The following is a 25,055-nucleotide window of genomic DNA, read 5'->3' as shown; positions in this document are numbered from 1 at the left end:
TGTGACAAAATGTTCAGTTTTGTTTTGCTTTTCATGAAGCCAGAAATGCAAATCTGAATCTTTATAGGAGGCTTTTAAAGAATATTCAGACTATCTCATAAAAATTAAGACTGGTTGTAACTGATTCTTCCTGACTATTTGAATCCTGGTTCAGCAGAGAGCTTTGAACATCTGAGTCTTCCAGGAGAGAGGGGCTTGGGCATCCATCCTGCCCTGAGCACTGTTCAGAAGAAGAGAGAGGAGGCCAGCAGAGCCCTCAGCCAGCTTGGTCCCAGCGTTAGTTAAAGCCTGCAAGGGACCCGTTCTGATTTATGAGAAGGGGATTCAGGTCTTTGCCTTCCTCATTCCCAGCTCCCTCGTTTTATGGGGTGCGGGGAGTGCCTTGAAAGCAGCTCGGGCAGCGTTGCTGTGGCTGAGCTTTTGGGGGTAGGTGCGGTGGTTCCCGTTGGCCTTGCTGCCTGGAGTCCAGTTGACAGAAGAAAATGAAAGGTGACTTCAGGGGATGGTCCAGTGAGTTTATTCGTGTGCTTAATACTACATCCACATCTCCATCCACTTGCCTGGTGGAACTGGGGCAGTATTCCTTAGCTTCTCCATTCATGTCCCTAATGAAGAGACTGATTTTGGTGCTGATGAGCCATGGATGGGCTCCATTAGTCTGAGACTCCTAAACTTATTGCATAGGAGACGCAGACCAGACTGGGGCTACACCAAATGTCAGTGCTTATAGCTCCATTTGGCTTTGTTAACTATTGAGCTGCATTTCTGTTTGGGTTATAGGCTGCGATGCTTGAATCTCAGCTGTGCCAGCTCATATTCTCTCTTGAGTAAAGCCTGCCAGTTGTGTGATTATAATTATATACTGCAATTTGGTTTGAGCTGATTATCTGAGTCTCCCATGAGTTACGGGGTTGATCTTTCTCTGCTGATCTAAAACAAGAGGAAGAAAATGCATACATTCTTGAATATTAACAGTGTACTAAAGTTCCCTACCTCAGTTGCTACACAGAATGGAGGGGTTTGAAACTTGCACTGCTTTTATTGCCTGTGCCCCACTGAGATACTAATAAAAATATTTTTCCAAGAGTGGTTTTACATGGCAAAATCTGCTAAGCCTCTTACTGACTGCCTCCTGCTATTGATTAAGCCTGTCCCAAAGTGTTAGCTCCCCTGACAATAGAAAATTCCAGTTGTCACCATTGCAACCAGATGAAATGTGCTGCTTTGCCCCTCCAGCTTGTACGAATGCAGCTCGTGATGTGAGGGGGAAGTCAGAGCATAGGCAGAAGTGGGGATGTTCGTTCCTGCATTGTGTTTTTCGAATGGCTGAGATCCAGCCATGGCACAACATCCAAATACATCCTTACAGCTCCCTTTTGTGCTGCTGTACAAGGGCTGTGCACCTTGTTCTCGGTGTCATACCATTTCCAATTCCACATAAACAACTGAAAATGGCTTTACTGACGAAACTGGCTGAGGTTGCACTTGTGACCTGCTGGCTGAACACTGGAGAGGGAATTGGCAGAGTAGGTGTCTTGGCAGACCATCATCCTCTAAAGCCTTTGTCACCAGTCTAAGGAATGATCCCTGGATATGCCGCATGTACGACAGGGATATGAACCAGTGTAAAGGAATTTAATCTCTCCTGTTACAGAAAGCTCATATTATTACATGACATGGAAGATGTTAAATAGTTTTAATCTCATCCCTTAATTTTTTTTCTTATTTGCAGAGTTCTTTCAAAATCAAATACGTTGATTTTTTTATTGCACTCTCATGTGTGTAATTTCCAGCTTGCCTGATAAAAGCTGTTGAAGCTAATGGGACTCTTCACATATACTTAAAGTCAGATATGTGCTTTGCTGAGCTTATTTTTGCTTGAATATGTCTTGTAGTGATAACTGCAATTACTGAACCTTAATTCAATTATTTGCTAGCTTCACACAGTGAAATTGCCCATCCCTCAACTTCCTGGTGCATGAGTCCCTAAAACACGGATTAATGAGATAAGGAGGAAATCTTTGTGCAAGGTCGTGTGGTAGGGGATGTTTGCTGGGGCACAAGGCTGCCTGAAAGGGCCACTCACGTGTGGTGCTGGGGTCACCAGAAACTGGGGCCATTGCCCTGGTGCCTGTGTGAGAGCTGCACAAGGCAGGTGCTTTGCAGCACCTCCTTCACGTTATTTGAGATGTGTTTGTGCTTTGCTTTACCTTGGCAAAATATCGCTGCTCTGCTGGACTTAGGAAGGATATATCGGGTCAGGTTGTTCTTACAGAGTGGTGTGTTCTGATAGTGCCATTGATCTCTGTGGGTATGGTAAAATATCTGTAGTTGTGAAGAAGAGTAAGGTGATCAAGCTTTATCAGCTGTTTGTGGGGTCACCATGCTCTAAATCAGCATAGTAAGATGTTAACGTTTGTGGAGATAATAATGGGTTCTGCCAGACTTTATTCATTAATATGGGAAAAGGGGTTGGAGTTCAAATAATAATACTATCTTGTCAAGTGCTGCATGTAAGACCAGCTTGTTTTGGTCATCTGTGGTAAAGACAGAGTTTTTTCCAAGATGGTAAAATAACTTTTTCCTGTTAAGTTTCCAAATGTGTAACGTTCTTCTGTTCCCTTCTAGCTGGCTGACTGCAACAGCTTGCCACGAAATTTCAGTAAGGTAGAGAGAGCTAATGCATCCACAAACAGCTTCTTGGATCTGGGGGCTGCCTTTTAATATTGCTGCTGGTTGTTTGGGGCTCTGATTGCTTGTTCTTTCACATGCTAATGTTAGCGATTTCCATTTTTAATCGTCTGAATGTATTAAATATGCCCCTAGTTATTTTTTATTTCCCTCCTGTACTTGTGCAAAAGACATTGGTTAGTAATATCTGAGTTTTGACCAACTTGAAATCAAAGCCATGTACCTCCCTGAAGAGAAGTTGGTACTTTTAGCTAAATTGCTGCAGGAAATAACAGGAAAAGATTTTGAGCTAAACCTTCCGTTTAATTACCCAGTTGCAAACAATGGGTTGTTGAGTGTCAAAATTGAGGCAGTTTCAATTACTGAAACAATTATGGTTTAGAAAGTTGTTGCCGGTAGGTTTAAGAATTTATATATACAGTGACAGGCAAGTAATTCAGGTAATGGGCAGTACAAGAGTCCATAAAGATTAAGGCAGCCTGACCCAGTGGACTGAAATAAAACCTTCCTCCTTTTTTTCTTCACAAATATATATAATCAAAAGCAAGGTCTCAGCAGAGTTTTCCATCTAACATCCAAGATTTATGGGGTAAAACTAGAATATGAAGTAAGAATGACATTCTTTTCATAGAGACTTTTTCATATAGAGAATTACCCAGATCACAAGCCCAAATCCTTATGGGCTTGCATGGTCAGGATGGGATGCCTTTGCCCTATTGCTAAGGATCAGGTTCACCCTGATATTTAAATGACAGCTAAAGGAAATCCTGTACTTCGTAAAACAGTGGAGTAACCTCTAAAAAATGGAAATTGCTTGTCTCTCTGAGGGCTGGGTGATGGTGTGGCATATTCATTTGTGCAAAGAAAATCTTCTGAACTGGTGTCTTATAAATAAGAGTGTCTTCTACTGCCAATATCAAGTTCCTTACAGTATTCCTTTCCATCTAGTTGCATTTCATGTTAAGATACATAATTTCTTCTAAAGTTATGTTGAATAGCAGATCTAATATTAATACATTTAAGTGGTGTGGAGCGTAATCTGCTGTCTCTTGAGCTTAGTGCCAGTGGGCCTGCGTTCTAGGAAAATGAAGCTGATTACTATAAAGCCTCCAAAATGACAGTCCTCTGGGAATCAGTGACTCATGTATGCTTGATTCTCCTCTTCATTCTGGACACATTTTTCCATCCCTTTATAAAGGGACTCCCCAGAGGTAAACAAAAAGGGGCTTTGTAGGACTCCTGCCCTTTGAATTGGTGGGGGTTTTTTTGTTTGGTTTTTTTTTTAAGTGGCATGTGGACCAGGAGAGGAAGCTTTCACAATGCAGGAGGTTACAAATGAGTTACAAAGAGGTGAAGAAGAGAGCAGCATCGCAGGTACTCAGGCGTAGTCCTCAGGTGCCACCAGGGCTGTCCCTCCTGGCTCCCACTGTGCAGCAGAGGATGGAGGTCTCTAGCAGCTCTTCATCACGTCTGCCAAGCCTCCGCAGGTGCCTTGGATACTTGCAGGCATGGGATGCCATGTGTAGACGCCCGAATTGCTCCAAGGTGACCCTGCAGACCGTGGGGAGAAGGGAAGCTGTGACCCTTTGTAAAGGCTTTAATATTTCTGCAGGGCACAGGGTCAAACTGATCATTTATGATTATTTTTTTTTTTTTTAACCTCTGTTCAGCCTTCGGCTGTTCCAGCTTATACCAAAGGAGAAAACAGTGTTTTCAATTAAAGGCTACTTATGTAACAACCCTGTTTTGAATGCTAATTCATGAATTACTGGAAGCTGACAGTGTTGCTTTTTAATTTTCCTCGGTCACTTCAGCACATAATTCTAATTGAAATCGTTCTGGGTTTTTTGCTAATCTCTTTCATAAATGCTGAGAAATATCTGTCAAGTAAATTTCTGTCTTTCTGTACTTAATTTCTGTTAAGAATGGTCCATTTTGTTACATCAAAGTGCTTCAGAATTAAATCCTTGTCTTCTTTTTTCTCCTTTCCAGCAGAAGTAACACTGAAGGTTAACAGAAAAGATAATTTGTCTAACTTGTCTATAAGTTTTCAACACTTTATCTTCACAGTTGGTTCAACATGGCCACAGCGCTGATCTGACTTTACTGGACAAAAACGGGAAGGAAAATGAATGTTTCTTCATAGTACTTTGACCTTAAAATACCACAAACACCATCCATCTTCTTGTGTTATTTGTGTTATTTTCAAATTGAATCACTCAGCACATCAGGTCAAAAAGTCAGAGGCCACCATTTCTTCTCCCTGCTAGCAGGACAGAAAGCTTTGATAGGAACAAGTGTTTGTTGATTTTTTTTTAAAATGTAATTTTAGGCTTTGGTAAACACCAAGACTTTAATTTCTATCTAAAGTATTTAAAACAATAACTTATTTTTTATGGAAAATACTTACCACTTTCCACCCATGTTAATGATCAAATTGCTTCTGTTTTCTAGACAGAGAAAAAGTTGGGTTTGCAGTCCATTTTTACTAAAAACCTGATTTGTTGGTCCTATTTTCTTGATACGAGTAGGCAAAACTCCCTTCCCTGCCAGGAGGGGCATGTCTAGGTCCATTTCTTTCGTAACAGGGCTGACAAAGATCTTGGGCCTTGGTCCAAGAACAGTATCTTCCAGGGTCACTTCAAGTTCTGCCTAGCTGAAAAATTTAGCAATAAATGTCATGTCATTATTTCCAGATAATGAAGAGTTATTGTGTCCGAGGGACCAGGCGGAGCTGTCAGCATTGGCAGTGTGTAGCACAGGTTTGCGCTGAAGGCGAAGGTGTTGGGTCTGCAGGCTTGTCCCGATGCTCATTGGCCGGTAAAGGGAGGCAACACCATGTAGAGCGATGCTGAGTTAGACCTAGGCGAGGTCTTGCACTTTCGTACCACCGTGAAAGTCAGCAGATGCTTTATTTTTCTCTATTTCCTTTCCTTTTCCTTTTTTTTTAACATTTGGATGAAAATAGTGCTCGAAAAAAATTCACAGTAAAAGAGCAAGACCTACTCCAAAGTAGTCAATGGCCAGTTGTTGGCATTTGCTGGGGACAGGTGTATTTCAAGTCATGCAAGTTGTAAATTTGATCAGGTTAAGTAAAGACTGACTATGAGTCTCCTCAGCTCTCTCTTGGTCTCCTTTTCTGTGTTCTTCCCCTTCTCTCCGCTCCTCAGGTTAGAAAACACTCCCAATAAAAGTTCAATTGAAATGGCACCCTCCCATGGACTTTTAGTTCAGATGAAAATTATTTTGCTGATAAATTCCTTGAAACTCCAGAAATGTGAAGTGATTTTACCTGAAGGGTAATTTATTATAGACATGTTACCCATCAATTGAGATAATCTCCAACAATGATGATGAACAGAGATGATCAGGGTTTGCACTTTTAAAATGCCATTCTGACTAGAAAAGCAATTTGGGATCCACTTACATCTCAGTAATGAAAATTGGGTAAGGTAATAAGAGATTTCATTCTGTGAGTGAATTGACAATGCAAATACCAGGATTTTTAATTTAGGTTTAAGTGGAGTAATGGCTACTCATTCTGATGCATCATTAGTCATATTGCTTTTTAATGAGGGATTCACTTTCTTTTCCTGGTTAGCTCTAACACTGATAGCAAAGCCCAATGAATGTGTAAATGTTTAGGGAGGTCTGATGAATACGTGTCACTGCACCATTTTAATTTAAAAAGAAGAAAAAGCAGTTTTCCTTCTACGATGAAGAAGTACACATTTGCTTTTAGTGCAAAGAAAATAAATAGTGCAGTACTGTGATTGGTAGGCTGTTGTAAAAAATAATTAGAGTAAGATACATTTTGAAACAAATTCTAGAAAATATAGAAGGAAAATTGCATTGAGTGGAGTGCTCGTGAAAGGGACTGGCTTTACAGCTGACAGCGGTAGGAAAAAGTGGTTCTTTGGCCATCTCCAGCGTGAATGCATTATAAATAATGGCAGATGAGGATTTTTCTTGCCCTACCAAACCCACCTCATGCTCCAAACACCTCATTCCTCTTCTGGATAGATCTCCATTCAGCATTTTTGTTTCTTAGATGTCTTGTCTTTTCTTTTTCTTCTCCTTTTATTTTTTTTCCTTTTTCCTTTCTTTTCTTTAATTAAGAGCTTGTTTTGATGTTCACTGAACTCAGTGGGAATCTTTCCATCAAATCAAATGCATTAGGTCAGATTCATAATCAGCAGTGACTGAAACAACTTAACAATAATTTTGTCACACACAAGTGCGCTGTCTTAAATGGGATTTGCTTAAAAAAAGCAATAGAACTAATCCATTATAAACACTTGTTAGAGCAGAGTTTTGACTGTATCTGTATATTTACCAACACAATTTCAACCAATTTAAGTCAAATTGAAATTAATGCAGATTCTTGCTCCAGGCAGGAGCATAGGGCAGTTAAATTAAATCAGTTTAAACTAGTGTATTTTTAGCCACAGCAATATGATATTGTGTGTTGACTAGACTTAGGTCTGGGTGCCTTACTCCCTTCAGTGAGCGAGACGTTTTGACTTTCTGTGGGGACAAGCTGTAGTGTGATGAAACACAGGCTACAGCTAGTGTAGACCAACCCATTCAGGTTTGGGGGCAAGAGAACAAGTTTCTGGGAGGCAAACAAATGTCCACCAAATCTCTTTTTCTCAGGCCTGTTTCTACCCTCCTGGTGACCCATAAGCACGTGGCATTTTGCAAGTCTCAGTGCGGTTTGCAAAAGCCTGAGCAATCCCACGCCTCTAAACACCGGCGAGGCAGTGCACGTCCTGGGTGGAGCAGAGCCTCCGAGGAGATCTGTGACCTCTGGGGTCTCTGGCACAAAGCTACAACCTCACTTTTTCGCTCTGCCGTTTTATTCTGCTTTTCCCGTGCCCGTGCAAGTGCCCGTTCATCACAGATGTCAGGGACGGGTGCAAGAGCCCCTGGGCTGACAAACTAAAGGAGCGAGTAGCGGAGTGTCGGGACTTCTCCAGGAGGTTGCTGTCCCCCCGTGCACGTGCGATAGTGAAGAAGAGTTTGCACACAGCAGGGCAGTGGAAGCGTAACCACGCAGGGTAAAATCCTTTCAGGATAACCACCAAGAGGCCCCTACACATCACATGCCTGGGACAATGCCAGTAAACTAAGAGTCTTCTCATCGGCTTCCTTCGTGACCTGCTAACCTTCCTCTGAAAGTACTTACCTCCCAGGCATGGTGGAGGAAACTCAGTTTCGCAGCAGTCACTTTTTAGCTTCAGAAGGGATTATCTCCTTCAGATCTTTCTGTCTCTGACTCTCTATTGTGAAACGCAGAAGAAATACAGGCCACGATCTTCTCTGATGCCACCTTGTAAATTCAAGGGAACCCCAGACATCCAGTATGCTGAAGCCGTTCTGTATCACTTGACTCCATGTGAGGCACAACAGTTCCCAGCAGACTGGGTGATAGAGGACTAACATCCATTTCTCATGATGGCTTTCTTGAAAACTGCCCTTCTCTTCACAGCTTGTAAAAGGAAAGTTGATAGGGTGAGTGCACCAGAACGGTTGTGAAAGCAGTAGATGTTTTAACCTAGGAAAATGACATTTTGAAATAAAACCAAAGCTGAACATGTCCTAAAACAGGCCATGTAGCTACAAGAAGATGTTTCTGACACTGATAGAAAATGATGTGTCCACTCTGAATGCACCAGTTCTTCTCTGCTGAATGAGAGCAAGAGATGGAAATGAACTTCCCATATTTCCAGAGATCTGTGCATGGCCACAGTCCCCAAAGTCTTGGTTATGATCAGGCCTTTGGGGTTACTGAGGGGTTTTTATATACAGTTGAGCTGATTTATGAGATTTCCTGTTAAATTTTATTGCACCAGTGGCTTTTCTTTGGTTCTTTTGAAGTAGAAAAACATCATTTCTGTAGCAAGTGCAAGTCAAAACTCTTAATGGAGCATAAAAATCTAAAAGGTCATGATTTTGTAGCTTTAAAATAGAGGACAGTGCACTTCTTGATACTCTTAAAAATATGAAAAGTTAATGAGGATGTTTATCGGTTATAAAAAGATATTATCTTCTCCCAGACCTTTGGTTTTGGGTACTTGTGTATTGGCTTTTTATGGGTGTACTTTTATAAATGAGAAACTTCTCATTCTAGGACTGTCCCATTTCAGAATCACAGAGAGAGAAAACTAATAACATGAGGCAGAAACTTTGTCCCAGGGAGATTATTCAGTACTCTTGACACCCAGTCCTGCTTCTCCCTTTGAGCGCAGACTACTGATTGCATTTATCTGGTTTCTAGGGTCATATAGACTACCTTTATTTATCTGATTTTGTTTAAGACCTATGAATGCATGCAAATTTATAACCAAATAAGAAGGTGTTCCTGTCACACACATTTTGTGAGCTTAGGTGAATCACAGTAGCACTGTTTACAAACTCTCATTGCTTTCCACATGCAGGTGATTGGAATAGCCTATGCTGTTTTTAAAAAGAAAAATACAGAAAATGTCTCCTGGTGGATTTCTTTTGCTGCTTTTGATTTAATCTGAAGCCTTAAAAATATTTTTTAATTTGCCTCTTAACAAATGTTTTTAACGAACATGTAGGAACTTGGGTAAAATAAAAATGCGTTCTTGCTGTATCACTTAATGGAGTAGACCTTCAAAGGTTCACCTCCAGCTGCTTGCAAATGTTTCCTCCAGGTGTGGGCATGGAAAAGCATTTTATTAAAATGTTCCCTCACTGCTATTGCAGGGAGAAGTAATGGGAATAGGTCACAGGGCAGAAGCGATCACGGGAGGAGCCAATACGGCAGGAGGGGCCAGCTTTCCTTCTTCTCACTAATATGGACCGTCCTGTTTTCTGTCGTTGTCTTTGCAGCAGTCCAGCACGGGGGACCTGAGGACTCTGAGGAAAGGGTTGTCCCCGTACCACTCTGAGTCACAGCTCTCGTCACTGCCGCAGTATCAAGACGCCCTGCAGAATGTAAGAGACGTTTCCTTACCTATACAGACAGAACCGCGGGTTTCCCCGAAAGCGGGCATGGCTGGAGGGGGGCATGTGAAGATTACGGGGGAGCTCTCCCAGCTGAGAATTCACCCTGAAACCCATGGTGCAAATGTTCAGCTGAAACCTGCAGCTGTTGGGAGGGTGGGGAGCCCTGGAAACTTCGATCTTTACCTGAGTTTGGATCATCAGCTTCCCAGCACAGGTTTTTCGGTTAACTGACAGTCACTGTTGTGCGTCTTTTAAAGCAAGGGTGAGTCTTGTTATACCTGCAGCTCCTTCTTTGTAAATGCCTTGTATGCCTGCTATCAAAAAGCTGGTCGTAGATGAGGGGAAAGATGGTTTGCCAAGTGTCCGGCAGTGCGTGGTCAGGGTTGCTTTAGCAATTAAGTTCTTAGGACTTTCATTGCAGGTTTTTCTGTATCACAAATGAGGTTTATGTTTGCTAAGATTTGCCTGCGTTGCTTCTTCTCAAACAGAATCTTGATTAAAGACTCTTGGGAAAGAGAGATGCTGCGCTGCAGTGCTAGGGCTCCTCCTGCACTGGTGTGCCAGGCATGGCTGAGGAGGCCAAGCCCTGCCAGATGATTGATTGTCTTCCAGATGTTTGTCTGGCTGCCTGAGACACTACATTTGCTTGGTGACATCGTTTGCTAGATTGCAGGAAAAGAATAGATGCAGTCAGGGGGTCCTGCTGAGTGGGCTGTGGGCGTCGTGAACATGAGCAGAAGCCTGGTGGGAGCACAGCTGGGGGACCTCCCTGCTGCCCCGCGTCTCGTCTTCTGCTCCGTGTCCAGGGCACCGGTCAGCAGAGCTGCGGGTACTGTAGGACCAGTTGTACGCTGGCTGCCTGCTTGGGTAAAAGTTGTTCTATGCGTCTAGCATGCCTCTTAGAGCTGTAAAAAAGGGGGTAATAATAATTTAAGAACATTTGCATAAATAAAACTCCAGCGTGAAAGCAGAGCCCCTTTCTATCCCTGCTGAACAGCAGGATGGATGGAGACCCGCCAGCCAAAAAAAGGGATAAAACCATGCAAATGAAATGGAAAACTGCAGCTGAATATCCACTTTTCTAAATTTGTGCCCCATATATAAAGTCAGGAGACTTTATAATGAGGGCAGAGAGATAATAATATAATCTCACTTTATAATGAGGCCTGGAGATGTTTGTCTGGCTGTGCCGGTGCATTATGGTTTGGGGGATGTTTGCTTTGCTTCCCTTGTGCTCAGGTTTTTGATCCCCAGCTTGGTTCCAGGTGGGGCATGCTCAGTTGGCCTGTGCTGGTTACCCCGAGGAGTGCCACTACACGCAATTTTATGTTTATCTTGTGAGTCAGGCCAGGATACGGCCAGCAGCTTTCTGCAGAGGAGCTGTGCCTGGGCTGGGAGCTGGCAGGAGACTTCTCCGCCTAAGCATTGGCCCCCACAGCTCACCAGGGCTGCGTGAGGGCTGGCGGCAGGCAGTGCTGCCTGCTGGAGCCCTTCCCGGCCACTTGTCCCTGCTTTCCTTCCTTCCTTCCTTCCTTAAGGAAGAGGTGGCACCTGGCATTTATGGAGAGGCCCAGGGGCTGCGTGACACTCACCTTCATCTGTCACCCTGGCTGTGTTCTGCCTTCTTTGTGGGAAGATGACAGAGAAGAAACAAAACAAAATCCACACCGTCTGGAATACTTACATAGCCATTTATTTACTTATTCCTATGAAAATCCCTTTGGCTTGTGGCTTGACATGATATATTGTTTTTGTGACAAAGGATAACAATCACAAATTCATGCAGATGTCTTTGAATGTCTCAGGCACCTCCCAGAAAGTGGACAGTTAGCCGTACCTGACTTTCTCTGCAGCCTTTTTTTTTGACAGCAGGCATGAGTTTGTGAGAAATCGTTCCTCTTTATGCCTGCACAGGCTTCATGTGGGTGAGTGATGGACAATTGGTGTCGTCTCCAAAGCTGTCACATCCGTTCAGGGTTTCTTCATCGTCACTGCCTGTGCAACTCTTTGGAGAAGTTCCTCAGCACATCCCTCACTGTCACACAGTTTGCACATAGGCATCACTCCAGCTCTCCATGGCCCTGACGTACCTCAGCTGATGAAACAGTTTGGTGTTTCTAATGGATCCTGGATCACGGACACTGGCACACACTCAAGACGCAGAATTGAAAGACACTCATAATTGCAATCTGTGCACTGTTTAGTCTGTGGTGCATCATGCAGATAGTGAATTACAGGTTTGCTCTGTGGTCTGCAGCGGTTACCAAATACTCAGGGAAAGCAGTCCCAAGGGGTTAGTTCTGACCTACAAGCCCCTGGCTATTGCAAGGGAAGGTGTGACATGTATGTTAGCTTGAAGTCATAGCAGGCTGGTCAAACTCCCCAGCCCTGGGAACTGCAAACTGAAGTCATCTCATGGTGTACTAGAGGCTCCCCGTGTCCTGTGGGAGGTGAGGGTGATTCCCTCGGGCTTGGACTCTGAGTGAGGCATGAGAGGAGGTGGCAACAAGCAGCTCCCTGTGGGACCTGCCATTCCCCTGGGATGAGAGGGGCAGGCTCCAGGGCAAGCTGGTTGGGCGGGCTTGTTCTTTCCCATCGCTGACGGCCTCCAGACCTGCTTAGGCTTGAGTCAGGTGATGTGCCAGGCATGGGAGCTGACTTTGAGGTACCTGTAAGCAGTGCACTGCTGAGGACCCAGTGGCCAGCCTGGTGTCTGGGTATCAGTGATGGAAATGATCAGAAAGCATCCTTGGAGGTCTTGGGCTTGCATTTGTAGCCTGGGTTGTTGGTGTGTCTTCAGTACTTTGGTCCTCTGTGGTAGTTAGAACAGATTTTTTCACCCGTGTTGCATTCATGTCTTACCTACACTGCATGTGTTCCCTTCGTGGCTCCTCCACGGTGTCGATGCGGCAGCACTTGGGATGAGTTATTGCACTCAGATTAGCAGCCCCCCGATTTACTGCAGGAAGCTGTTGGAGGAGTAATGTTGGGGAGTCTCAGATGTGTGGCTGGAGCGCATAGAGAAGGTGATGCTCAGTCTGCCCTGGAAACTCTTCCAGCTCAGAGCTTTTCTGGATTTTAACAGTACCACGTGGGTGTTACCGACTTTCAGTTTTGTTTGTTGGCATTGTCCAAGGAGTCTGGATTGCCCGGTCATATGGTCTCACCTCTAGTTAGTGAGGTGGAAATTACATTTCAGTAACACTGAGAGTTTTAGGAGAATAACGGTGGTTTTGGGTAAGTGCCATTGCAGGGAGAGGAGGAGCCCTGTCAGCGCAGTGCTGTGAATCAGGACTGGGAGCCGTGCCTGCCACTGTGGAGGGACTCTTCTCCCGCAAACATACATACCTTCTTTTCACCTCTCTGTGCCTCAGTATTTCCCTTGAAGGAATTGGGTGAGAAATCACCCATTCCATAGCATGGTTTTCAGGCAGTTCTTTATCGCTAAGCTAAATAGCACTAAGTGCTCCAGGATCCTCCACGAGTGGACACTAAAAGGTGGTGTTTAACTTTTGGAACAGTATAGCATTGCTGGAGAATTCACTTGTTTCTCTCCTGGGCTTTCTCCAGCATTAACCGAGTGATAAATGAAGACTGGGAGCTGGATTTGTCCACACTCAGTGTCAGCTCTCCAGTCTCTCACTCTCCATAAAGCCACCCTACACAGTGCTTAACCTTTGGTCACATCTAATGATTGCCGAGTTAAGTTTCTGACACGGGGAAAACGCATGGTGAAAAAGGAAATTCCCCATCCACAGCGATAAAGCTCTTATTTTGTTACTAATAGTCATGTTTCAGCAATTCATTTTCTAAGAGCTGGGCTCTCAGATGCTGACTTCTGGAGCATTCGATGCCCCTGTAGCACAGCCAAGGATGAATGTGGTGGCTGAGGCATGGCCCAGAGCTTGCACCTCTGTCTCTTCTGTGCTCCCTTTGGCCTCTTCTTGGGTGCTCTGGCTGCCCACACGGACACACGGTCCCTGCAGACCTTCACGTTCCTGCCCGCTGCCCTGTGACTGTGCCCCAGGCACATCTCAGTGCCCAGGCATGGGAAGGTGGCCTCAGGGCTGCTCATGTTCCTATGGTTGGAGGTACCTTCACCTTGAGAAGCTCATAAGCCAGCTGGCTGGAGGAGCCATTTATTGACATTGGCATAAAATGCCGTTAAATGTGAACCAGCCTGTTACTAGCAGTCGGAGCTAGCCTGGCTGGCTTACACTTAAAATTACTAGCAGTGTTCTTGTGATTTATAATAGGAATCCTGCCTTTGATGGAAGTAATTGTTGAGGTTTGTAATGGAAATATTGAGGTTTTTAATGGAAATATTACGGTTAATGTGGATGTAGTGTGAACGGAAAAGCGTGTGTGAAAACACCAGCAGGAACGCTAGAGCAAGGGATGCGGGGATGGCCTGTGCTGATGACCAAAGACACAACCGACAGCAAACAAATGGGTGAACGCTGCAGGATGTGTGTTTTGCATGAGGACCAGGAAGTCTGTGCTGTGATAAGGCCACAGCACAGATGGCTCATCACTAGAAGACCTGTTCCCTGATAACAGGAGCAAGGTTGCACTGTGATGTGCCATTGCGCTTCCTGGCTCCAAGAGGAGGATTTAGATAAGGTGCACAAGATGAGGGAAAGGAACCAACAGGCAGCAGCTTTCCTAGGTTTTATGAGGGGTAAGCAAGATGCTGAGTTAAAGATCAGCCTGTAATAACCATTGACTCCTAAAGCATGTGAAAAATGTGTCCAGAACCCAGTTCTTTGCTGTCAAGGAGGAGGGATGCCAGAGCTGTCGTTAGGACTTGCTAGTGGGTGTCCCTTGTCCTCGGTGTTGCACACAGTGACGCTGACCATGCCACATGGACATCTACCTGTTGGTGAATGCATGAGTGTGAGTTTGTAGGTCTGCAGGTGTGCGTGACACGTTTGAGAAATCAGTTTTAGGTTAAAATAAATATCACCTTCCCCTTCCTTAAGTTTTTGTACTAAGTTTGTACTGCCGTAGTTTTCTGTGTAACCCCGTGGTGAGGAGCAGGAGCTCCCAGCGGTGCCCTGGCTGAGTGCGGGAAGACGTGTCTGTGGGTGCTGTAGGTGGTGGCTGAAGGAAGGGACCTGTGCTCACCTGGGGTCTGGAGCTGGGAGTCCCCAGGGAAAGCACCTGCAGATACGCTCTGCGAGGGCTGAGCAAAGCTCCCTCTTTTGAGAAGGCAGTGATGACAGTGCCATTGCCCAGCCTTTATATACATCCCTAGGGACTACAATAAGTATCTCTGGAAAAAAGTGAGATTTCCATTAGCGTATTCAAAGCTGCATCTTTCAGGAGTCTGGTTATAGACTACAGGCCAGGCTGGGAAGAGACAATACCATTTTCCTCCCTGAATCTACTCCAAACCCAGCAAAGTCCATAGGAAAGCGCAAAGAAGCAGGGCAAGTGTGGTTATGTAGCAGAGAGCACTCGACTGAGAGGACCGCCGAGTCCCTGGCTTCCCGGCACTGTCTCTCATTGCATTTTTGTCCAGTGCCTGTTCTGTGCAGGATGCAAAGCCTGAGAGATGGCTCTGGCTGCCCGGCTGCAGCACTGGCTTCTTCGGCTCCTTCCCTTGATTCCCACCATGCTGTCACAACCAGCTGCGTTTTGTAGCTCTGCCTTGTAGGCATACTTGTGAGAAGCGTATTTCGTTTTGCCAGATGGCATGCGTGCTATTATAAAAACAAACCCAAATGTTTGTGGTCTGTAGGTGTAAAGAGAAGCCGTTAGATGGGGTGGGAAGGGATGATAAGAGAATCCTTAGCTGACGCGCTGGCTGTCTCCTGAGCCTGCGAAAGCGGTGGCGGGGGGATGTGATACAAGGGCACGTAGTAGCTAAACCCCAGCCTCAGTGGCAGTCCTGTCTCTTCCTTCTGGCTGGAAAGATGGTGGTCTCCATGCTCTTCGATACAAGGGCAGGAGAAAAGTGAGAAGGTGACTCGGTCTCTCTCTCTCTCTCTCAGCTCCCTGCAGGGGAAGGACCAAGCTGGCCCCTGCGCCAGCCTGGCACAGGCAGGGAGACGTGGCTGTGGCCCAAGCTTGATCTCGGATCTCACTGGGGGACCCAGAGCAAGTCTGCTAGTCCCTTCCTCAGCCTGCGTGGGAGTAAATCTGTTCCTCTCAGGGAGAAGAACTGGATCGGCTTCTTAAAGGCAACCTGACTTTTAAAATCAGGTTTGAAACTGCCAGAGACCACTGTTCCCATTGTGGTGCCCAGGAGACGCTCCCAGAAGAGCCAGGGGAACCCTCTGGGCATTGATGCCCCTGCAGAGTCACCCAGAGGACTGGGGACCTTAGCATGGCCCCGAGATGTCCCTGCACAGCACAGGAACCCTGCCACCACCAGCACGGAGCCCCCAGCCTCTCGCTGCGCTGCATGAAGCCCCTGGGCGTGGGGATCCCTGGGCTGGCTGGTGCCTCTGGCATCCCCGGGTCTGCTCTTTGCAGCTTCAGCATCGTGTCGCAGCCTCTCAGAATGCCTTCAGCCCCTTCTGTCGCTCCACCAAGCCCATCCTGTGCAGCTCTCCGACGGTCCCCTCCTTTCTCCCATCCATGCGCCCCATCCCTGCGGCTGTCAGTTGAGCTGAGCGCTGCCAGCGTGTGTCGGAGGACAACCCGAGGCCTGTTTCTTGCCTTCTTCCAGCAGCGGAGACGGCCACAGTCCCTTTTTAGGCAGGGAGAAACAATGATCAAGGAGCGCGGCAGAAGGCAGCTTCTTCCCGCCGGCAGCATCGATACCACCAGGATGCTATTGAGCAGACAAAGAGAGAAATTCAAGGCAGCCGTTTTGCTGCTGCGGCAACAGCGGCTGTGGAAGGGAAAGTAAAATGAAAGGTTTGTCGGGATTTGCAGCCCGGGGAGCGCTATTGTGAAGCTTCAGAGTGTATTACCAGCAGCTGAGAACAAGCTGATCCATTTTTGAAGGCAGCTGCCCTTCATCAGCAGTTATTGCAGCGTCTCTGAGCAGCGGGTGGCTTTTTTCCCCACAGCAGCCAACCGACACAAAGTTTGGCAATGAGAAAGTTTGGGGATTTGATGAGCAAAAGAGGCACTGACAGTATCCATAATCCGCCCTTACAGCTAACCGCAAGAGGCGAGAAAAATTCATCTGCTTTGAGGATCTGCTGTAGGTTCTCGTGCTCATTTATCATGTGCGTTTGTGTGGGGCTGGCAGTGGGTCGGGGGAGAGATGCAAGCACGGCAGACCCTCGCTCTGCCCCAGACCTGGGCAGAGGCTGCTTCGCCAGCGACGGCCAGGGCAGCCAGCCTGAAATGGAGACCAGGAGGGCCAATACAGATGTGAGCAGGTATCCTCCCGCGTCTGCATGCATCCTCCACCCACTCAGCGGCTTTCACCTGGGCCATCTCCAAATCGGTTTTGCTTCAAAATGAGGAAAGTCTTAAAAATACCCACGGTTTCCTTCTGAAATCAAATGAGCTCGACATTCCTTTATTAAAAGAACTAGCACCTCTCAAAATACTTACGCTGACAGTGCCCCTGTGAGTCAGTTGGAGTTAGTGCACTTTGTCCGTGAGTACAGCATGGGCTCGCTCTGTCCGTAGCCGTCAGACTTCTTGTTTGCTTGTATCAGGTAGTTACGGGCTGAAACTGCTCCGAATATATCATGTTGGTAATAATTCCACAGTCCGAGGTGGAGCTAAAGCTGTCGGTGGGGCTTTTTAACAGCGTGCACCCGTTCCAGCTGTGCAATGGTGTTACCAGCCCGAAGAGTGACCGCTCTCCTCTTCCTCTCCCCTTCCGCTGCCGGAGGAAGCTGGCTCACCGGCTTTGCACCCGCCGAGGAGTTTTCCGAGGCTGGAGCTGCGATCTGCCGTTAGCACGGTGCTGAGAAAAGACACCCTTCCTGTTTGTAGATGAGATCCAGTTGCAAACAGTGTCCTGACATTGTCCTGTCTGGGGCAGTCCCTGAAATCCTCCCTTTCCTTTGGTGCCCCAGCAGAGCCCGTACAGCCAGCGCTGTGTTGTGCCCGCTGGGGACAAGAGCTCATCTTTTGTCAGGTGTCCTTGATGTTTATGCTCAGAACGCAATGAAACAGTTAAATTGTTTCTTTATTAATCAAAAGGGCTGCGTAAGCCCTTTTTGTTACTTAAGTAGATACCTGTGAACGCGGTGAAGGTGCGGGAGGCGGTGGGTGAGCCGTACAGACGGGCTCTGCCCGGCTCTGGTGTGGACCCAATGGTTAATTCATGGATTTGAATGTTTACATGACCAGCTGCTCTCTATGATTAAAGGCAGCAAATTAAGTAATGCCAAAGGAGATCAGCATCTGCAATAAAGTCCCTTGATTTGATAGGGAGGATGCTAATACGGGGCGCTGATGGCTCCTGCACTCACTCCCGCCGGTGGCCGGGACCCGTGTGGTGCTGGGGAGCACCGCGGTGTCTGTCTGCGGGCTCTCCCACGTCTTCCTTCTCCTCTGCCTGCCTGGTGGCAGGGAGTCAAGTGCTCGCAGCTGCGAGGCAGCCCGCTGTGACTTCGGGAACGTAGGGCCGTGCAGCCATTTAAGCGCACGAGGGGGGAGTGGGTGGTTTGTTTTGAGCTGGATGCTGGCAGGCTTTCTGCACAGTGGGCACGGAATAACAACAGCCGAGTGTCATCATCGCTTTGGATCATCTGCCAGCCAGGCTGGACACATAAGGGACCTGGGTGCTCCCTGGCTCTGGCGAGGGTGTCCCGCGCCCAGGCACGAGAGGTCTGGCATCGCCCGCGGCAGAGTGGCAAAAAGGCTGCGCTTTGCACGGTGCGGTTTGCAGAGGAGCCGGTGCCGGTTGCTTCTCCGTGCCTCTGGGAAATCTCCCTCTTGCAGCCGGGGAGGAGGCTGCTGCCAGGGTGCCTTCAGGGAGCCTTGTCCCTGCGGGGCCACGAGAGGAGCCGGACCCCTTCAGGAGCACCACGCGTGGGGGCAGCGGCAGAGCTGCCACGGGCATGAGAAGGTGCGGCAGGGAGGGAAGGGGCTTCGAAGGAAGGGAGGGAGAAATGTCAGCCCGGAGTCACGTCACGCTTCAGCGCCGTGCGGCACCGTCGCTTTGTTTCAGCCATTAACCCCTCTGCAGCGGCGAGGCAGCGGAGGACGGGAAACGTGGCCCAGGCTGCAAAACGATGAGGGGGTCTGATCTGCCCTTGTGGGGCCCAGGAAATTTCTAAGGCTGGTGGTAATGGGCGATTTTTTTGTGTGTGTGATCTCCTGGGGATGCGACTCATCTCTGTGTGACGGGAGATTTCTCTTTCTGAATGGGCCTGGTGCTTGCCCTCAGTGCTGCAGATGCTGCGTTTCTGATGGCAGCACCGTGCTTCAGGGCTTCGGCGCGTTCCCTGCGAGGGTCTGGGAATGCTTCTCCCGTGCCGAAGTGACCCCCTGCTCTCTCGGTCCTTGGTTTTGCTGCTGGTTTTCTCCATCTGCCCCCCCAGCACTGCCTCTGGCTGAAGCCGCTCCAGCCACTTTTCTAAACTTTGTAGCCTCAAGCGCCATTCACAAAACCCAAATATGCTGGGCCTCCCGTTCTGCCAGCACACCAGGGCTGGGGTTTGCAGTCAGACACTGCACCTTTGGCTCTGCCACCCACTTTCCCTGTGGCTGTGGGCACGTTACTGCCTCCTGCGTGTCCCTTAACAGTTCCTAATCTACAGAGCCGTGTCAGCACCTCTATTTATGTAAAACACCTGGATGGTGATGGGTGCTAAGGAAGGCCCCAAGTATAATTCAAACCTAGGTAAGCAGGCTGCAAGCAAAACCACTGTGAGATAAATAGTCGTGCCTGGGAATTTTATTGTGAGTTGTCTGGCAGTGCCTGCCTATAATGTAATTTTCCTTGTTCTGTCTTGGCAATAAAAACTTAAGAGTGTCTGATATGACTCCATTTAGCTTTAATGTTGTCTGAGGTATGCCATTAGAAAAGTGTGGTTTATTTAATTGGGTTTGAATCCTGAATGTCTGCTTGTTTTTTGAAATGGTAGACAAAAATTAATAGAAGGCAAGGAGAAGATGTGTGGTTCAGAAGCATTAATGCTTGCTCATGCGCTCCATGTAAGCACCCTCAGTGCCTGGACTGTGACTGAAGTAAAATCAGCATGACGTTCTCCTCTGGGTTTTGAAACTTAGTCCTTTGCAGTCTTTCTGCGTGCGGATCAGGAATAGCTCTCAGAGCTGAGGTAGGAAAGGATGTCATTAAAAGACTGAATATAATTGAGCAGAAAGAGATTGAAAACTGATGGCAGGACCAAGGTCTCATGTCTTTTCAGATCCCTGGAGGAATCAAGGAGAAATTGTTTATTGCAATTTCTTTGTTCCTTTTGGAGATTTCCAACCCAAAACCTCTAAAAGAGCAGACACCTGTCATCCCTAGTTAGGCTCTTTTCTTCTTGGGGTCCAACGCATTCCCACTGTTATTAAGAAATGTTCATATTTTAAGCCTTACTTTGTCTCTGTGGAGGTGTGTCATTATCAAGAGTTCCCAGCGTGCCCTATTACAGAGAGTCCTATTAATTTTGTTCCTCCAAACATGTAGCAAGAGTATCAACGGCAGTGCTTGCCAGCATCTGTGCTGGACCACCTCCCATGCAACCAGACAGAGCCAGCAAGGACTCATTAGGTGACTTGGTCTTAGACACTGGCAATGCCGTTGTGGCTTGATACAGAGGAGCAGATGTCCTCCAGCAGCTGCCAGTTGAGGCCTCTGCTCTTCATTTTTTGGTGTCAGATTAAAAAGGATAATTGGCAGTATTTGTGGTCTTCAGATTTTCTTTCTCACATCAGCACTGATTCTTTGCTCATCATCTTCGGGTTCTGGGCTGGGGCAGTGCATGGGACTAGTTTGATTTGGTTTGTTTTCTGCTTTGGATTTGAGGCTGTCACTGGGTCAAGCGTCATTCTTAGCAATAGACACCTGGGGATTTATCCCCTATGCGTAACGTATTGCTTCAAGGATGCTCTGGCATGAGCGACTGCAGAGTTCCTCTCTCTTTTCTTAGTCTAGTCATGATACAGCCGGACTGTGAATCTCCTTACAGACTTGGAGATTGAACCACAAGCCCTGCAGGCTCCAGTGAGAGGTTTCTGCGAGGGTCTCGAACAGAATTGGGCTTCTCTGGTGGATTTGTGGTTTGGGCATGCACGATGTGGGGCTGGTGGGGTGGAAAGGGGGCTGATGCTACATGGGAACAGTAAGCTCTGAAAAGTGCGTTGGCCCCATCACAGACACCAGCAAATATCCAGTGCTGATCTGCTTGAAATGAAGGAGCAGGTGAGGGCTGAAAGGGAAATGTGTTCAGTGGTGCTTCGGTACTGCTGTCTGCCCAGAGGCGGCAGAGGAAGAGCTCTTGTCGTGGTTTCCCCACTGGGAGAGTGGCTGCATACGTGGGTGATTGGCACTTGCCTCCCATGAGGGATGCGAAGAGCCTCACCAGGAGCCTCTCGGGACATTACAGTCCCAGATCCGTCCCGGCAGCAGAGATAGGGCTGTTCTTTCCAGGGCTGAACTCATCAGAGATCCACGCTACAGTGGTCTCAAATGCTCTGAACTCCCACAGTGGTTTGCAGAGCAGCAAAAGCACCAACTTAGCTAGGAAGCATCGGTTGGGTCACACACGCCTTCACAGCCTTTGGTTCTGGGACTTTTTCTTCTTAAAGACATATCTTGGACAACTATCTCTGGGTCTCAGAGGTGGAGTGATCAACAAACCCTGTGCATAGGGAAGACAAAGTGCTTCCTCCAAGCACTCGGGAACTCCAATGCATCAGATACGTAACTTAGAGCCTTCCACTCTTAATTAGGCTGGTAATCTCATCGCTGGGCAGCTCTTTTGGCACTGTAACTGTGGCTGTGGATGAAACAGAAAGTGGTGTGCGATGTAATTCTACCCTGGTGACCATTTGACACCACAACATAGATCTACAGTTAGTTGTTTTCTTTTTGAATTACAAATTCCTTGTATAAGTGATGAGTTAAACAAGCTAACTTCCAGTCTCATCTCTGCTGCTGTAAATCTGGAGCAACTCTAAAGCTAGTTGGGGCCAAAGAGAGTAAGAAACTTCACATTTTGAAATGACTCAGCTTCTCATTCTGCTGACATTCAGCCTCAGCAGAAGTAAACTAGAAAAATGACCAAGATGGTATTTCTCAACAGCTTTATTATAAATATAATGGCATCCTTTTGGGTGACTTCTGAGCTGTCTTTTAGCACCATTCATTTATATAATCATGTGACACCTCAGCCACATGTCTGAGGATGAAGAGTGAACCATCTCTGAGCTACCAAACGCTATGAAATGCTAACAAGTGGAAAAGCCAGATGTCTGTCTAATACAGAGTGTGCATGTTTGACAACACCAGACAGGGAGAGGAAATTGAGGGTGATGTGTGCCCCAAAACACACTGTATTGCTTTTTGCCTATATGGACAATTTCTGCTTCTTAGGATGTAACCAGATTAACCTTGCTATTATTGTCTGTCAGGGTGCTGAATCAATTGTGTTCCCATGGCTGTGAAAATGTCAGCGATAGGGAGTGGGAAGGGCATGGGCTTCTGCAGTGACAGAGGTCTTCAGAGTAGCTGCTGAGTTAGAGTGCTGGGGTGCAGCTGTGGTAATTCTTACCCACAGTTTCCAAATGCATCTATTTTAGGCATGAGGAATCTCCTCCATCTGTGTGATTTCAGCTACTACCTTAACGCTGACTTCCCGAGATTTCCCCCTCCCTCCTGTCTTTCTTCCAATCTCCTATCTCCTATCTCTGTTCCCCCTCCCCTACATTTCATCTCAACTGGTTTCCTGCTGGGTAAAATGCACATCCTCCTCTTTCTTCCCATTCCCTCCCTTCTCTCCCGCTGCTGGCAGTTTTCCAGTCCAGCAGCCTTGACCTTATCTCCAATTCCTTCCATTTCCTCCCCTTCAGCTAACACTATTGGTGAACTCTGCCCATTTTCCTCTCCTCCATCCTCCAAAGGCTGGCCATGCATCCTGCTGGATATGTTGTCATTTCTTTCCTTGCTGACTACAGTCCCCTCTTTTCTGGCCTCCTTTATGTATGCCTCCGTGCAGGAAGCTGATAGGAGTCTGGCTGAAGCTTTTTTTTTGAGAACCACACTGAAATCAGTGGGAATGAAGCACCTACCCCCCTTTATAAAACTCTGACTCTTTGTGTATCTGGAAAGAGCCTTTTCTAAGGGTGCAACTGCACGAAAAGCGCTAAATGTAATGACAAATATTAAGCCACCCTTAGCAGTGTGGGTATTTTTACTTGTTGCATCCTACAGCTGCAAAGAGTGGGGGTGTTGGTGAGATCCTTGCTTGCTTCCCCGCTTTATTCAGGTGCATGTTTGGCCTTTCGTAGTAACAGTCTCATGTGGTGGGGAGGTCTCTGTGCCTTGGGGCATAGCGGGCCATCGGCATGGGGGTTTGGTGCACTCGCCATTGCTGACAATTGCACGTTTATCTTAGTATGGTGATCAGTTAAGCATGAGCAAGCTCTTTAGAAAATATTTCTCTCTAACCATTCTGATTTCTTTTGTATTCCGTAATAATTTTGAGAGTGATTATGATCATGGAAAGGCTTTGTAGATCATTAGTGATTTCAGTTCTGTGAGAAGTTGCTGCTGCCTGTCGTATGGGAGACCTCGTGATCTACTCTAGTTTGGTCAGAAAACTGTATTTAAAATGTTGTCAGCAGCAGGATCCAGCAGAATTCCTTTTACTTTGTCAGATTACTCTCAACTCTGAAGAAATATTGCATGTTAGACCTTTGCTTGGTATTTCTTGTGTTACTTCTAAAGAGGGCTGTGGGGGAAGATCCATCTCAAGTATGGTTCATGGCCACAAACTCCTGAATATTCTGCTTTCAGTTGTCATGATATTGGTCATTTATGGAAAGAAGGAAGCTTTCATGCTGAAGCCAGAGGAATTATGCGTGTATTGGTGTCTTTGACCTCTGTGGGAGGCTGATTCTGGAAGGACTCTCTTGTGTTTTCCAGTCCTGTGATAAATTTGTAACCCATTTTGCAGTCTTAAGTCGCAGCTGTAGGCTGGCTGGACCCAGTGCCTGGTGCTCCCTCCCCAGCCTCTGACTTTTCTGTGTGACGTTCTGGACGGGATGGCTGAGGACATGTCCCCAGGTGGCCACAGCTCCAGCAAGCTGTAACCCTCTTCCAGCAGGTCCAGAACCATGCCCAGCCTGCGAATGTCTCTTGGTCTCTGTGCTTTGGCAGTCTGTTAAATCTCCTTGGAGAATTATTGTGGAGTTATTAAGTCTAATTTTCCTTTTTCTGAGATGCTTGCCTCTCAGAAGGAAGTTTTTGTATCACCAGCAACTCAGTTCATGAAGGTCGCTATTCTGAGGAAATGGCTGTTGGTTATGATATCGGTTAAGCACAGATCAGTGGCCTAGGCATGAAAGACTCCATGCCTTTCATGATATTTTTGTCTGTAGCCTAATGGATTGGCCCATCTTTTTCTTTAATGTATGCACATGAACACTTTTATTAGTAGAAAGGCCCCCATAACTTAAAACATTCGGAAGAATAAGAGGTGGTGAAGTGCCCCTCCGTTGGTCCTCCTTTCTGGCACGACTAGCTTGCTGGCCTTGGCTTAGAAGGCAAAGCGATGAGACGAAGCATAAAACATGCTGTGTTTTTAAACGTGGAAAAGATGAGAACGGAGTGCCTCGTGTGTTGTATGTGAAAGCATTCCTGTGATGGTGCTACATGCCGCTCTGCCATCCTAATTTGCTTTCAGAGGCCCCCAGTATAATCATTCTTTGTGTTTCCTAAAGGATGTGAAGACTAAATACGAGTTTGGTCAATGGTTTCATTGTTGATTTCTCCCACTGCTACAAAGCAATGCAAAAATATTAGGGACAGGCAGGGTGCATCTCACTGAATAAAGATATTGTATCTCTCATAATCCAAGTTGGATGCCTTTAAAAGAGGAAAACCCTATGAAAAGTGCTTACAAGGCTGTTTGGACAGTAGAAATCTTTTGTAAAATGTAATTTCGGCATCTTTCCCAATGGGATCCTTCGTGCAGGAGGACTGGCCCTCATTTTGGAAACAGACCCAGCCAACATTAGGTTTGGACATCTGCTTGTTTTAAGGTTGCTTTCACAATTTTCTCTGTAGCTGAAGATTGGTACTTGATGTCTATGTGAAAATGTTGCCAGAAAAGCAATGAAGTTATGCCAACTGTTTCTTTCATGAATGCAGCTTCTTTGAAATGACCGCTTTATGCTGGAAAATCATCTTGTTTGCATTGCTCCCTTGGCTAGAAGGATGAGAACTGTTTGATCTTGTCCTTGTACAAAGTTATCCTAAGTGAGCAAATAATGCTTCATGAATAAATTTA

General features: G+C 46.6%; 1 protein-coding gene across 1 annotated transcript in view; it reads left to right on the top strand.

Moving 5' to 3' along the window:
- Nucleotides 1–25,055, top strand: part of CCDC85C (coiled-coil domain containing 85C) — a 111,845-nt gene that overhangs the window by 76,717 nt on the left and 10,073 nt on the right. The window contains exon 3 of the mRNA XM_010583930.1: nucleotides 9,553–9,657. Coding sequence (XP_010582232.1) covers nucleotides 9,553–9,657 — 105 coding nt within the window. The remainder of the gene's footprint in view (nucleotides 1–9,552; nucleotides 9,658–25,055) is intronic.

This window comes from Haliaeetus leucocephalus, unplaced genomic scaffold (genome assembly GCF_000737465.1).
Source record: "Haliaeetus leucocephalus isolate CR32 unplaced genomic scaffold, Haliaeetus_leucocephalus-4.0 Scaffold932, whole genome shotgun sequence".
Taxonomy (NCBI): Eukaryota; Metazoa; Chordata; class Aves; order Accipitriformes; family Accipitridae; genus Haliaeetus; species Haliaeetus leucocephalus.
This window is presented reverse-complemented; position numbering and strand designations above follow the sequence as displayed.